We start from the raw sequence: 14,337 nt of genomic DNA on the forward strand, positions 1-14,337 counted from the left end.
ATCTTCCCTTGAAAAAGCTGTAGGCAACGATTCCTATAAAATCCGCCTTAAATTGATCCGGGACTATCGTCAAATCGTATCTGATGTAAGGTTAAAAAATGTCAACGAGCGACACGCCGACAATTCCTTCGGAATGGTCGAACTGGGCCCTCATCAGAATCATCGTCCAGTGTGATTGCATTCGAAACGGAAGTTCCTGCTGTGTTTGTACTTTGACTACGCGATGCCTGCCGGCGCATCGCGTAGGGGTTCACGTTCGGAGCTTGCCGAATTCGACTCGCGAAAACAGAGAAGCCTGAAGCCCCACTAGGAGCTGGAAACTGACGGCGCCGATTCCCCGTTACAGGGGGCCGGATAGGCTCATCATCTTCATCATCTTCATCATCTTCATCATCTTCATCATCTTCATCATCTTCATCATCTTCATCCTCTTCACTATCTGGGATCTCGAAGCCACTCAAAGAATCATCGGTACGGTCGTCGGCTTGAGACATTGTTACCTCTGAGCTCAACCGGACATTATATCGATCAGGCGAGTATCGGATTTCAGGACCCCCGACTACCGTAGATCTGTCCGAGTCTGAGTCATGATCCTGCTCGTTATGTTCATCGTCGTCAATAAACGAGTCCATGTCTGTGTCGTCCGAGTAGTCGTCAGTCGATTCTTCGGTTTGATGAGCAGTTGAAGACGCTTCATCGTAGCGGCTATTACGCGCAAAGACAGGGCGGTGTGAGTGAGGCGGGGGAGAGTGGTGATGATAATGGCGAATGATGCTGTATAGATGATGGGGAAGATCTTCAGCTCTCCCCTCAATAGGAACCCCATCATAGAAACCGTTCCAATCGACATCATCTAATTCGCCGAATCCATCTTCGAGTTCGTCATCCATGTAATCTGTCATCTCAGAATTCTCCTCCGAATCGGTTGAAAGTGAACCGGTTGAATCGGTTAAATCTGATGTATCTGTCACCGACTCTTCATCTTGTCGATATCCACATTGTGCGCAATTCGAGTCTTCTTCCAGCTCCCATGAACAGCGCGGGCAGCGAACGACATTGTCCTCCAGGTCAACGATGGGCTGCGCAGTTGGTGTTTTTTTGTTAAATGTACCCCGGAATAATCCGCCTTCTTTGGGATGTGTGTTCTTCTTATCGTTCTCTAACTTTTCAGCTTCCTCGCGCTGATGGCGCGTGTGCTCGGCCGTCGTCTCCCCTTTTTCTAAGAGCTCTGCACGACTCGTAAATAGTTGGACGACCGCACGGACCTATAGCGCATTAGACACAAGGGGCATTCAATAAGGGTTATATGGGCTTTCAAATTATTTACCAGGTATGCAGGGGCAGGTGGTGTTTTGACCGGAGCTCGGCAATCGGGGCATGTTTTATTCTTCCTCCCGCCAGCAAACCATGACGTTAAACACTAAAGTTCAAAGGGTTAGCACTCTACCAAGAGGGTCATACACACGAGGGCCACAAACACTATAGCAGAATGTGTGTCCACAGGCAAGGGTGAAGGGTTCGTACAGTGGCCTTATGCAAATGCCACATTGTAAGAGTGAGCGGATATCATCGACATGTCCCTGTAATGTTTCGGAAAGCTGGATAAGAAGCAATTTAGTGCCATTTCCTTCAGAATATTTACTATTATGGCTCACCCCCGGGACATCATCTCCAAGAGCCGCGTTTGTGTTGTTGGAACCCTTTTCAGACGCGGCTCCGCCGAGAGTTAACTTGGACATTTGCGCAAAATTGTCGGAAACGATCAGGAGGGGCAGCCCAAAAGCTTTGTTCTCCTTTTTTTTTTAGAATCGATCGGCAGGTTTCTCGTGGAGAAGAACTGGCTGGTGTATTGGGAGAGAGAGGCGTGTCACGACAAGTAGTGGCGAGATATATGGACTCGTTCTTTAAATGAGGGAGGGTGTAGCTGGCATGACGGGGGGGACTTCGAGTTCACTTCTGAACTGAGAATGATAAGATGAGGTGGGCGATAAGAGACGGATGTAAGAACGGCTCCTCTGAAGTCGTTTGAGTGTTTATTTACAGTAAACTGGGAATTAAAGCAAAGCGAAACGAAGAAGGAAAACAAGAAGCCATCACGATTGGTCTGCAGGAGTGCATGCCTTACCTTTTTTCTTTTCTTTTCGGAAGCTTTTGCGCAAACCGAACAAACACTCGAGACGCTGGGTCTAAAGTCCGATCGAATTCCCCACCGGAATGAAACTAAAGTTTACTTTAGTCCCCCACTAGTAAATTGAAGCCGATCAATCATATCGTTCTTCACTTCACTCCTCACAGCCAACAAACCCTCCAACATCGTCCATCCCGTTACCTCTAGCTACGTGTTACGCGCTTATATAGTCACCAGAAGATTGCAGCATAAGACTGCTGTTACCACTCCCCCTCATACCATCGGTAGAGCGCAACGGAGTACCGAAGGGACAGTCGAGGAATTAAATCGTTTTCTCTTTTTCTCCGCTAACTCCTCGCTACTCCGAGGGTGAAACTCCGTAAACTATAGTTCGAACGTATCAAATACTAGTATACCCACGGCACCTTGAATGAAAGAGGAGATGGGGGGAGAAGAATGAACAATAATTAAATAATTACAAAAGGAATCAAATAAGCGATCCAGAGCCCTTGTAAGTACTCCGTTGTCTATGGGAACATGATGGGTCTTCCTCATCCCCCACAATAACCGCTGGCACAAACTCAGCGCGACAACATCAACGTTGATTACCAATTCAATAACACATCGTCTTCTAAGCCACTGCACTTCCTCCACTTTCTAGTTTTTTCGGGGTGGTTCTTGTCACCGACAACGTGAGATCATACTCAGTCTTAGCGCTAAGAATATTAGATGCGCGTAATGGTGCCATATCATGCAAGCCCAGCGCTTCAGCCATAATCATGTCTTTGTTTTGTCCGCCTCTTGGTCTTGTCTCCGTAGCCTGCTCCGCTAGGTTAGCTAGCTATATCTTGATTAGAAAGCTCTCAGTTGATAGACACATCATCCGATAACAAACGAATCAGAGATTGAAACATCTAGGGTACAACCGGCGCTCAATATCGTCCATAGTACGTATCATACCACAAATCAATTACAGTCAGTATAGTTATTCTAGTATATTTCAGTAGCAGGGTTTTGAATATGATCGGTTGTCTTTGTACAAGTAAAAGAAGTATACTCCGTACGTACTCCGTATTTTGGAATTACTTGAAATGGATAGCATGACTAAAAAGATCCCTGTGCCAAGACCTTCAACTGTGGAGCCAAACTTCTCTAGGAACAAACCTACATACTCCCAGAGGTTCCCGACGTTATCACCCAGACTATCCAAACGCTGTCGCCGATATCCATCACAGACAATTGACTACTTTTGGTCTCACAATCATGTCTTCCACATCAGACCAACAACCAGAGTCGTCCGGACAAGGTCATCCTAACTCCTGGTCAAACACGGAGCGGAGATTCACTAAGTAGGTTGCCCAGCTGTCTCCTACATCATCAACGCCCGAAGTACATCCTACCGATGTATCTTATGTCAAAATCTTTGCATCATCATTATTATTATCGTCATAATTATGGCTTTCAACGGTGGTCCTGTTTCATGAACTTTTGAAGTCAACCCGCTCATATTCTCTTGAATCAGCACGTGTCATAAATCCTGATGCTTGATTTTTGGTGCTTAGACTTTCCTTTCTGATCTATTTGAACTTTTTTTTTCTCAACCACTTTTTTTTATCTATTCTCCACAAACTTGCTAACGGCATGCTCCATATTCCAGCAAGAGTGCAAGCGAGTACTATGATCCATGCCAAGATTTCGCTGATCGGAGTTTGAAATGTATGAAGCGGAACAATTTCGACAGGGAAATGTGCCACGATTACTTTCAGTGAGTATTTAACCCTTCTATGCCGGTAGAGTCCAGTGATATGGATCTAGAGGGTCTCTTGGCCTCCTATCGGCGAGCTAGTAGCCTGAATCATTCACATGTTTACCACCACATTTTTACTTTATCCTATAGCTGACTTGAATATGTGGCAGGGCTTACCGTGACTGCAAAAAACAATGGGTACGTATCTATGTATCTCTCAAACTAATTTGCGTTGATATGTCCTATCTACATCCAACCCTCGATGGCTCGATAACCTAGTCCTGCCATCTCAGTAGAACTCTGATTTAGTCCTACTTAGCTGACAATATTGCAGTTGACACAGAAAAAGCTTTCTGGCTAGTCCTCCCAGAGCTATATTAGCAAATGGTGCACGTTTCCTTGAAGTTAATCTTCACAATATCTGTATCATAGAGTCACCGGGATGCCAGACGATCAATATTCCCGGTAACTAATAGGGTTTCCTTTTGGTCTAGATCAGCATCTCACTGCACATCTCAGAGCCAGGCTGTCCTGATAAAAGATACTGGTAAGAGACCGGGCAATTGCATGTTTCGAGCAAAAACATACTATTCGTTGGCACATAAGCTTCTTCACCTATTGATACAGCTTACCTTCTTAACGTGGACGTTTATCTATTCTTTTTTCCCACTTACTTCTGCCCAGCAGAAGGGGGGCATGAAAGTTCCGACTGTCGTGACAAGGGCTTTTTGGCGCACGTCCTCAAGTCTGTATCCTATTCACTACGTTGTATGTTACCGATTCTAGAAAGAAGGGTCTTTCCGCTCTATATTTGTACCATATAAATGCTTAAGCGATCACTTCTTGCAAGTCTTTAACAACACATGTTAGGATCTTATGTTATCAACGTTAAGGTTGGTGTATATAGCCTTCTAAATCCGTGAAGTATGTTGAGGGCAAACTCAGGTTGCTGCCCACAGCACTAACTTCATTTGCACATCATTTTGTTTCTCATTTTCCATTCAATTTAATTTAATTTTTTTCTTATTTTATTTAATCAATTATTATTATATTTTTCCTCTTTCTTTCTTCCTTTGGATAAATGCAGCGCTTAAGGTGGTAGATAATAAGTAATTTATACACTCAGCATTGGCACCCACTATATTATTGATCACCGCCTTCCAGTTCATGCCTGCCGGGGGCCAAACTATTTTCAACTGTTTGTTCCTAAGAATTTCTTCCCCTCATTATCCCGCCGTCCTATCTTCCCCGCACATCGTGTGCTGTGCTTGGTTGCGCAGCATACGAACGCCGATCCCTTGTTGCAAAATAGGAATCCACATCCCACCGCTATCAGGGTTGATATAGAGTTAGATCTGTTCTTCTCTCGCTCGCCATGTCCACCAATGACGCCGTTTTCTACCGGCGAAACAAACAGATTCAAGATGCCATTGACGGGCAGAATCTGAAGCAGGCCCTGCAGCTGATTGACAAGCGCATGAAGAAGGGAGAAGATACAAAATTTTTGAAGGTTAGTCCCCTGTGAGGCCATTTATAATAATACATTCTGGACCCTATCGTCTAAATATCCCTGGTGCTGCGTATGCCCTTGAGGTTGCAATCACCCAGAGCGACCACGTCAGTACATGTTGCTAATTAAATTGCAAACGCCCCGCATAGGCATGGAAAGCTCATATACTATATCGTCATGTGGACGAAACCCACCGCCAACGTGGTATAGCGGAGACCCTTGATTTGTGCAAAGCCGAGCCACCAGCTACCGATCTCGATACTCTCGACATTCTTTATCAGACCCTGAAACGAATGGGCGACCAGGCGGAGACTATGAGGACTCTGTGGGAAAGAGCTTCGAAGGCGAAACCACAAGATTTGGATCTACAGATGAGATGGTTTACATATGCGTTTGAAGGTGACGACTGGAAGTCAGCACAAAAGGTCGGTAACCTATTGAGTCCCGGGTGTCGCACTAAATCGAATCTAATTCTTTGAGAATGGATGGCAGGCCGCTATGACTCTCCAAAATAATTTCCCCAAGACACGGAAATACTATCTTTGGGCTATTTTCCTCAGTCATCTGGTCGCCACCGATCAAGCCAGTTCGGAAACTGACCGTAAACTTTTTGGGACTCTGGCTTATCGCATGGTTTCCAAAGCTGCTGACAGTGTTCCTTCTGACCCAGTATGTCCTATGTGATCTTGATCCTAGTCTTTGCAACTGGTTGTTGTGATGCTTACATCTACGATAGAAAGAGTTGCTGAGCCCTCCTAGAGCCATACAAGGCCCAGAGGAGCTATTGCTACTTGTTAAAATCTTCGAGTCTCAAGGACGTCATGATGAAATTGTAAAAATCCTTGACAGCGAGAATCTTGGACTAAGCTCGCGAGTCATTCAGAATGACTGGTCCTTCATTGGGGTGAAGCTCTCCAGCTTGGAAAAGGCGGAGATGTGGACACAAGGCTTATCTTACGCGAAAGAGTTACTTGCAATCCCTAGTAATGAAGCTGAGAAGAAGGCTCTCCAAGAGCGTGATGACTGGGCAGTTTGGAAACTACTTGTTATTTCAACCCGGAACATCAATACACAAGAGTAAGTCACTCCATCATTAGAAGAAGAATGAGGAAGAGGCAGCACCCGAAATGTGCATGCTAACCATCTTCGAAGAGCCACTACCGAAACCCTAAAGTTTATTGACAATTTCCTTGATGCCGTGCCCAAATCTCGCAATGCACAACTAGCTCGCCTAGACTTGATTCATTCGGGTGTTGTCGCCGGCACTTTGAAGACGGAGGATCTAGTGTCTACTTGCCAGAAATATTTTGATAGTAACAAGAACAAGCTTTACTGCTTTAGCGACCTGCAGCTTTACTTGACAGCACTAGACAAGGAAGCTGTGTCCAAATTCGTGGAGTATGCCTCCAAATGTCGAGAGGAAAATGTACGTTCCAGACAATGTCCGTGCTTTTCGTTTCCAGGCTAACACACTCATGAAGGTGAATAACGACCCTTTCAAGGGTGTGACGACGATCAATGCTCTTAAACTTGAATACTGCTTCATACTGTCAAGTAACGCGGCCAACGTCTCTAAATCACAAGTCGAGGACTTCATCTCGCGCTGCCTCCACATCTATCGTGAAGCAGATCGTCCAGAACGGAGCTCAGCCCCATCCACGATTGAAAGTCAACCTAGTGATGATTTGTGTTTGCTAGCTGCCATGAGCTTGATACGCTTCAGCGGAACATGGATTTCTGGTAGCCAGGATCAAATCCCAGACACCATCCTCATCCGCGCCGCTGCTATTCTGGAGCGTCTTTTGTTTGATTCTCCTCATAATTATCAAGCGTTGTTGCTCCTTGTGCGTATCTACTTGCGCCTCGGCGCCGGATCACTCGCTCTCAAGGCCTTCAGCAAGCTCTCTGTCAAGCAAATGCAGTTCGAAACGGTTGCCCACAACCTCTTCACCCGCCTAGCAACGATCCATCCACACTCGGCGCCTCCAATTGAGGGTGCAGAATACAAGGACTTCGACCCACAGTCTGCTTTTGTTCAGGCCTTGAATTTTTATCGAACGGCCGAGGTCACGACAGTCAGGCACCGGTCGAATGGATTGGATTTGGGTAGTTACGTAAATATAGAAGGCACCATAGAGCTTCAGAGGCGCTTAAAGTATAGTGTCTGTCGCAGGATGTGGGCATTGGACGTCAGGCGGATGCAAAGACTGGCTGGAGGAGATCCGATGGGTCGATATGACGAAGTCGGTAGGTGCAAGAAAACTTCATACAATGAACTGTCCGCTCACAATTACTCTACAGCAAGGGATTCATCTCCCTTGACAGACCAGCGTGTATTCGATGCATTCATGAACTGTGAACCCACCAACCAGCCAACTTTCGAGGAACGGATGCGCCTGGGACCACTTCCTCGGGTACGTTTGTCCCTAACCAGTGTTGTGGCCGCAGGGCAAGGCTAATAATGAACAGGAACAATGGGTGACTTCTGCGAGGGTAACAGATCAGTTATTTAGCACCCTCAAAGGCATGGCTCTTCAGAAGCCAGTGTCTGTTGAACCCAATCCGCCCAGTCTCGAAGATATCGTAGGGTCGGAAGCAACTACTGAGATGACCTCATCAGAGATTGAGAGCGTCAAGATCAATCTGAGCCTTCTCAAGGTGGTCTCATTCTTGAATGGCTCGAAGTCCGTCGCCTCTGAAGAGGTCGACAGCTGCTTAACCCAGGTGGAAGAATGGTTGCGTTCCAAGACAAAAGATCTTGACTTGAACGGTCAAAAGATCTCCCTGCTTGTATCCAAAAGTGCAGTTTCCTTGCAGCGGCATGAATCATCTGCCCCAACCTGGAGGTCCTTCCACGACTTGTACCTGATCGTTGAGTCGCTCAAGGCGCTCTCGCTCATAACATCCATTGCATCGAAGAAAACCTCCAAGGCTGCGAAACTCCCCAAGGATCGTATACAAAGATTAGCCGAATCCACGCGTCAAGTCTACGAAAGCATTCGGGCAAATGCTCGTGCGCTAAAATCAGCTATCTCTGAGCCGGGAGTTCTCGGATCTTTGATTGACCTAGTGGTGGGCGGCTCTGGCGATGGCGAGGATGGTACGCAACTTCGGGCAGAATTGGATACGACATTCGATATGGCTGCGCTGGAGATGTTCTGCGGCGAGTTAATGGAAAGCTGGGAAGAAGGGCTCGATGGTCTGCTACGCGTGTCGCTGTGACAGTAGGCCAGGATATGATTGTGTTGGGTCATTGACTGTGTATGATGTCTACGTTACCGAATGACGGTGTACACTGCAATATCAACTATATTATACTTACATATTTATAGAAACTCCTACATAGATGGGTGGTATATCCATTCACACCGTCTTTACGGGACGAGAAGTCTAGAGGCATCCAAAAAGATGCAATTACTACCGCTACAAGGTAGGACACATAGCCAGTAGAATGGAATGAATACGAGGGGATCCTTTTCCTGGCACGAGGCTGAGGTGTGGAATGTTGATCCCCTTCTGCAAGGGTACCAACAAGTACTACGTTCTCTATCCCTTGGTTCCTCGCCACGCCTTCCCCAGTCAGCCTGGTGCTTGTCCCACTACTACCATGGCATTCACACATACTCTCCAGCTGTTCAACGGCACGGGTTTCTTACTGGGTTGTACCACTACTACCAATAGGAGCATTCCTCTCCTGCGGTTTGGCGATTTCCAAGAAACATAAGCAAAGCCCCCTTGCCAACGGTGACATCTTACTGCATGACTCCATTGAAGAGGACATTTCATTGAGTCAGGGTTGCTGCAAGTAAGCGGCGGTAGTCTCCTTGCTTCCAGGTCAGATAATGTCCCCCACACTATCACGGCTGCTTCTACTCTTACTGTGCCGACGTCCAATTATCTACACTGCTAAAACTCGGCACAAATATTTGATCAACATGTGTGACTGACTTCATATCCATGTCCGGGTTCTCTTCTTTTCCCTTTCCTTTCCTCTTCTTTCTTTCGTCCTTGGGGCACAGGCGACAGGTCTAAATGTCTAATTTAGGCCCGTAACTTGCTGTCATAATTAACTCGGTTTATTATTCATGAAAGCCCAAACTCAGATATGAACCCTACATATGATCACAAACATTCGCCGCAACGGTGGGATGTCATTACAGAGGTATTGTGCCTCTCAATCAGTACCTTTTGTGTCGGTATGCGCATGTACACAAAGCTATTAATCACCAGAGCTCCAGGTTGGGAAGACTGTATGTATACCAAGGCAAGGTTTCAGATAAATTGGTATTCACTAACTGTTACCTGTAGTTACTTGTTTCTTTGCCTGGGTATGCGTCTCAATACGATATCTACGAACTCTTGCTCTCGGAGAATCACCTACTTATAGGCGACGTAGTTAGGATTAATAGTCTATGCTGTGATGACTTTTGAGACAGGCAAGCATGGCAGTGGCCTCCACCGGTGGGACGTATCTCCATCAGATCTCCGTGAGTTCTTGAAGGTAAGTAGTCATCTTACAACAATAAGGACCCAGCGTATTGATAACCATTAGCTAGCAAATACATGCCAAATCATATATGGGCCGATCATATTCATCACCAAATTATCCATACTCCTTCTATTTCTCCGGGTATTCGCACCATCTTTCAAAGGTATCACCTACTTATTGATTCAGCTACTCATTTGGCTCAACTTCCTGTTCTACTTTGCCGACACAATTCTCAAGATCTTCGAATGCACACCGCGATCCAAGATCTGGGATGAGCATGTGCCAGGGCACTGCATCAATATCAACAGTCCCATCCTAGCTGCTTCGATCTTCAACGTAGTGTCCGATTGTCTGATTCTCTTGCTGCCAATTGTCTGTGTATGGCGCCTGCAAATGACCTTCAAGAAGAAGATATGTACATCTGTCGTCTTCGTTGCGGGTATTTTGTAAGACCCTCTTCCCATCATTGAACTCACTTCAAATGACTGACAGGGCGAGTGCTTATGAGCAAACAGCGGCTGCATATCGAGTGTCATGCGCCTTGTAGTCAGTATCCCAAATAGCACCGCTACTGACAACACATTTGTCTGGTTTCCAGAATTCTTATGGACGTAAGTGTAAATTGAGGCTACATCCCCTACTCATCACTAATATCGATAATAGTGCCGCCGAAATTACTTCAGGAATCATAGCAAGTTGTTTGCCGGCATTACCTACTTTCCTGCAACACTTCCTCCGGAAAACAAGATGCTTCTTCTCGGAGCCAGTCATGACTGGTACCGGCTCTAGTATTACGACTTCAAAGAAAACAGTAGATGCAAAGCCTTTTCCAGTTCAACACCGACAGAATATTAGCCTTACGGATTTACTTCCGGGAAATAACTTGGAGATGCTAAGCCGTGGCAATCGCAGCGGGAAGACATATGAAACGACTTGCTATACTAGTGTCGAAGCCAGCCCGGTAGAAAAGGGCCGAGAGGACCATTCCAAGGAGGGAGACAGCTCAAATCGAGGGATATTGAAGACCGTCGAGGTGGATGTGGAATCAGGGCCAGAGAAAACTGATCAGAGACAATAGCTACGTAGAGAATTAATGTGAAAATAGCGAAATGGACCATGGATTAATCAAGACGATCAAGTAACTACCTATAGAGAACTGAGAGGATGTAACCCTTATCGGAGCCTGATAAGGATGGTGATAACACCTCAGGCACCGACACCCGTTCATAGAGCCGGGCGAAAGAGGACGCTAACCCAGACCAGTAAAAAGCCCTAAGCAAAGCCCTAACACTCGCTACGCACTGCCGTCTGAGCCAACCAAAACCGTGCAAAGTCCATCGCGATTCTATCCGCACCGAGACGCCCATCGACTTCGACACTCCCTCACCAACCACGTCGCCAAACCAGTCCAACCGTCGAGATGGCCCAGGAACGCTCCGGAATTGTGGTCGGTCTGAACAAGGGCCATGTGGGTTTCCCTATCCGTGCTATATTTGATTTTGAACGGGTCTCAGTTGTCGAGTGGATGTTGAATGGCTGGATATTGCTGGGAAGCGGGGGGAAAGTTCGATATTACAAGTCCGAAGTGCGAGACAGGAAAAGAGAGGAAAATCGGGAAGATCAAGCGACATGGCAAATTTTTACGTGATTCGGGAGAATACAGCATCCAGCAACCACTCGACATCTGAGAAAGACCGACAACATGCGGAGGAAGACAAGAAAACAAGACTAACGGGTATCCTTCGTTATAGAAAACCACCCCCCTCAACACCCCCAAGACCCGTGTCAGCCGCACCAAGGGCCAGTCCTCTCGCCGCACTGCCTTCGTTCGTGACATCGCTCGTGAGGTTGTCGGTCTTGCCCCCTATGAGCGTCGTATCATCGAACTCCTGAGAAACACTCAGGACAAGCGTGCTCGTAAGCTCGCCAAGAAGAGGGTACGTTCGATTCCGTTATCAAGCTTTCAATTCGGCAGATATCGCTGGGGCCGCTCTGGTTTTGGTCGGATAGTCTCGGAAGTTATCATCGGTTGATCCTGGGGTCGATTATGGTTTACTATCGAAATTATACTGGGGTCCAGAGCGGATGGGAACCGGCGCAATCTTCAAATTATCTTCCAGAGCAAAAAGGCTAACGTTCAATTACAGCTCGGTACCTTCGGCCGTGGCAAGAGAAAGGTTGAGGACATGCAGCGCGTCATCGCCGAGTCCCGTCGTGTTACTGGTCACTAAATTCGTTCCCATTCAATCCAATAAAGCTTTCTCCTATTAGCCAAAGAAAAGAATGAGATAACGAAACGATGAAGTGAGTCTTGGTGGCCGATCACATGGAGTGTGGGGGAGGTTCTGTCCATACTGGGAGGGGGGAAATGACAACCCGACCTACCTTCTTTGCTTCTATCTCTCCTGGGATATAGGAATGGGGGCAAGGGATATGATTCCATAGGCGTGGACAGTTGGACAAAAAAACATAAATGGATCTCTGATTCTAATGCAATACCACTGGGACTTGGTTTCTTTCACCTTCAATCTTCTTCGGCATATTCTTTAGACCAGCTTGTGTAGGTCTATCTCTGGCCTAACGACCACCGATCGGTCACTGTGTGTGATGCCGCTAGTAGTATCTGGCTGGATTATCCTGTAGATTGCTGTTCAAGGATGTAGCCGAACATGATTTATATTTCTTTCCAGAACTCGATGGTGACGCTGTCTATGCGTCCTAATTTACGTTTGACTACAGGACATCAGGACATTATCACATTACTCATAATTATAAGTTGAAAGATGTAACATGACGGTAACACTTACGGCATGTACCAGCATATCTCTTATCTATTTCTTCCCGGGCAGTTTCAACCACTTGGGTAGGCTTCCTGGTTTGCGCCCGCTTGACTTCTCACTTTGACGATCAGACCCAGATTTCGGCTGCGCCGTATCCTCAGAGGTATCCATGACATCCGCTGGTTGTTCAACCTTAAGTTCTTTCGCTTGTGTCCGTAGCTCTGGTCTCAGGAGGTCTCTTCGGCTTTGCCGAGCAGCTTGGGAAGCAGTTGCGTCCCAAGAGAAATTGACAAGGGTCCGGCCTACCATACCGAGGTCCTTGATCAGTAGAGTTTGATCGGAGTCCGGGACCACATTATGTAGTTTCTTTCCACTCTGGCCACCACCGGGGAAAGTTGTGATGATAAATTTTTCTCCAGCGAAAGGTCCCGCCAAGCAATTCCTTACAAAACTGTAGAGTGATTTGCCCGTATCTTGTTGCCCGAATTTTGCCACAATCTGACTCTGGTCCGGCAGTCGGACTTTGACGTCCACCTCCTTGACAGCTGCAAGCTTTTCCTCTTCTGCTGCGGCTTTAGCGGCAATCTCTGCATCAGATAGGAGGCGTTTGTTCTGGGATGCCGCGTTGAGCCGACGTTGGTGCGCCTGCGCATGATCTACCGAGGGAACGTAGTCACTTTCATTATAGGCGGTCTTTGCAGACTGTGGCGTATCGCTAGACGGAGGGGCGAAAACCGCTACTTGTCGAGAGGAAACAGTCGTTGCAGGTTCGGAAGGTTCAGCAGAAGCAGGTGGAGGGATTTGATTTTGTGGTTTTTCAGGGGAAACAGGTGCAGGGGGCGATGCATCTGATGTAGATTTTGGCGGCTCATGTTCTTGTTGGCTGGGTCCATCTACTGTCTGCTTCTGGTCTGCTAGAGTAGACGACTCCTGTGACTGGGGGGTCGTGTCGTCAGATGACTTGAAGTATTCTTGGATCTTGCTCATAGCAACTTCTAATGGGTCCTCTGTCCGACGAAAGCTCAGCCTCAATAAGACGTTTCCGCTGTTGAACCCTAGTTGGGCTAGCGACTTCTGTAAATCGGTGAATGTGGACAGCTCCCGTTCCAAAATTTGGATCACCGGCGTCTCGTAGAACAAGCGCCCTGATCCATTATCTCCGTTTCCAATAACGGGAGCCCCTCGCGCTGTAAGGTTCCGAATCGATGCATTTCCAGCAACTCCAGCTTCAAATTTACGCAATATGAACCATAATGACGTTGTGCTTGGGAATTTGTCCAAGAGACGGCCGTTGGGCGCCCCACGGGCTTCTGATTCCGGTAGCTGAAGTGCGACAGTGACAACGGATGGCGACCGTGAGAGTTGGACCAGCTCCAGCTTTGCGCCAGAAATGAGCCCGGAGAGACGGAAAGATAGCGACAGGTCGACCTGTTTACCTTTGTATCTTGGAACGGAGTTAGTCCCTTTGACTGAAAGCTTCGTATTGGGTGATGGAAGCAAATGCTTACTTCAGTCCATATTGACTAGCATCTACGCCTAGTTTTACACAAGCCTCTTGTAAAACATCAGTCAGATATTTTCCTGGTGTTGTCTTAATTGTAGCCCTTCGAGCTGTCGAGTCGAGGACTACGACATGAGCGCTCATAGTTAAGTATGTTTATTTTAATATTGCCGGGTTGGTGT

General features: G+C 46.9%; 6 protein-coding genes across 6 annotated transcripts; 4 read left to right on the forward strand and 2 right to left on the reverse strand.

Annotated features, from left to right (window-relative positions):
• Positions 1–101: 101 nt before the first annotated feature.
• On the reverse strand, positions 102–2,903 carry BDV38DRAFT_283504 (uncharacterized protein; the record flags this gene model as incomplete). Its single annotated transcript, XM_032060050.1, has 5 exons — positions 102–1,265; positions 1,328–1,420; positions 1,479–1,598; positions 1,656–1,793; positions 2,814–2,903. The coding sequence occupies 5 exons, from the start codon at positions 2,901–2,903 to the stop codon at positions 102–104; spliced, it is 1,605 nt and encodes a 534-aa protein (XP_031912889.1).
• A 223-nt stretch (positions 2,904–3,126) lies between these two features.
• Positions 3,127–4,856, forward strand: BDV38DRAFT_248357 (coiled-coil-helix-coiled-coil-helix domain-containing protein). The gene is made up of 4 exons (XM_032054724.1): positions 3,127–3,477; positions 3,786–3,893; positions 4,046–4,077; positions 4,210–4,856. The coding sequence occupies exons 1-4, from the start codon at positions 3,392–3,394 to the stop codon at positions 4,254–4,256; spliced, it is 273 nt and encodes a 90-aa protein (XP_031912890.1). The 5' UTR covers positions 3,127–3,391; the 3' UTR covers positions 4,257–4,856.
• A 103-nt stretch (positions 4,857–4,959) lies between these two features.
• Positions 4,960–8,779, forward strand: BDV38DRAFT_248361 (MDM20/NAA25 family protein). Its single transcript, XM_032054725.1, has 8 exons — positions 4,960–5,385; positions 5,535–5,810; positions 5,878–6,054; positions 6,122–6,462; positions 6,538–6,811; positions 6,867–7,632; positions 7,687–7,799; positions 7,855–8,779. The coding sequence occupies exons 1-8, from the start codon at positions 5,251–5,253 to the stop codon at positions 8,605–8,607; spliced, it is 2,835 nt and encodes a 944-aa protein (XP_031912891.1). The 5' UTR covers positions 4,960–5,250; the 3' UTR covers positions 8,608–8,779.
• Positions 8,780–9,690: 911 nt separating this feature from the next.
• On the forward strand, positions 9,691–10,401 carry BDV38DRAFT_248364 (uncharacterized protein). Its single transcript, XM_032054726.1, has 2 exons — positions 9,691–9,886; positions 9,938–10,401. Exons 1-2 carry the CDS (start codon positions 9,806–9,808, stop codon positions 10,322–10,324), a joined length of 468 nt encoding a protein of 155 aa, XP_031912892.1. The 5' UTR covers positions 9,691–9,805; the 3' UTR covers positions 10,325–10,401.
• An 893-nt stretch (positions 10,402–11,294) lies between these two features.
• On the forward strand, positions 11,295–12,105 carry BDV38DRAFT_283507 (60S ribosomal eL36 domain-containing protein; the record flags this gene model as incomplete). Its single annotated transcript, XM_032060051.1, has 3 exons — positions 11,295–11,459; positions 11,626–11,811; positions 12,022–12,105. 3 exons carry the CDS (start codon positions 11,295–11,297, stop codon positions 12,103–12,105), a joined length of 435 nt encoding a protein of 144 aa, XP_031912893.1.
• Positions 12,106–12,705: 600 nt separating this feature from the next.
• Positions 12,706–14,299, reverse strand: BDV38DRAFT_283508 (putative UBX domain protein; the record flags this gene model as incomplete). The annotated part of the gene is made up of 2 exons (XM_032060052.1): positions 12,706–14,098; positions 14,163–14,299. The coding sequence occupies 2 exons, from the start codon at positions 14,297–14,299 to the stop codon at positions 12,706–12,708; spliced, it is 1,530 nt and encodes a 509-aa protein (XP_031912894.1).
• Positions 14,300–14,337: the final 38 nt, after the last annotated feature.

Source organism: Aspergillus pseudotamarii, assembly GCF_009193445.1.
Source record: "Aspergillus pseudotamarii strain CBS 117625 unplaced genomic scaffold BDV38scaffold_31, whole genome shotgun sequence".
NCBI classification, from domain to species: domain Eukaryota; kingdom Fungi; phylum Ascomycota; class Eurotiomycetes; order Eurotiales; family Aspergillaceae; genus Aspergillus; species Aspergillus pseudotamarii.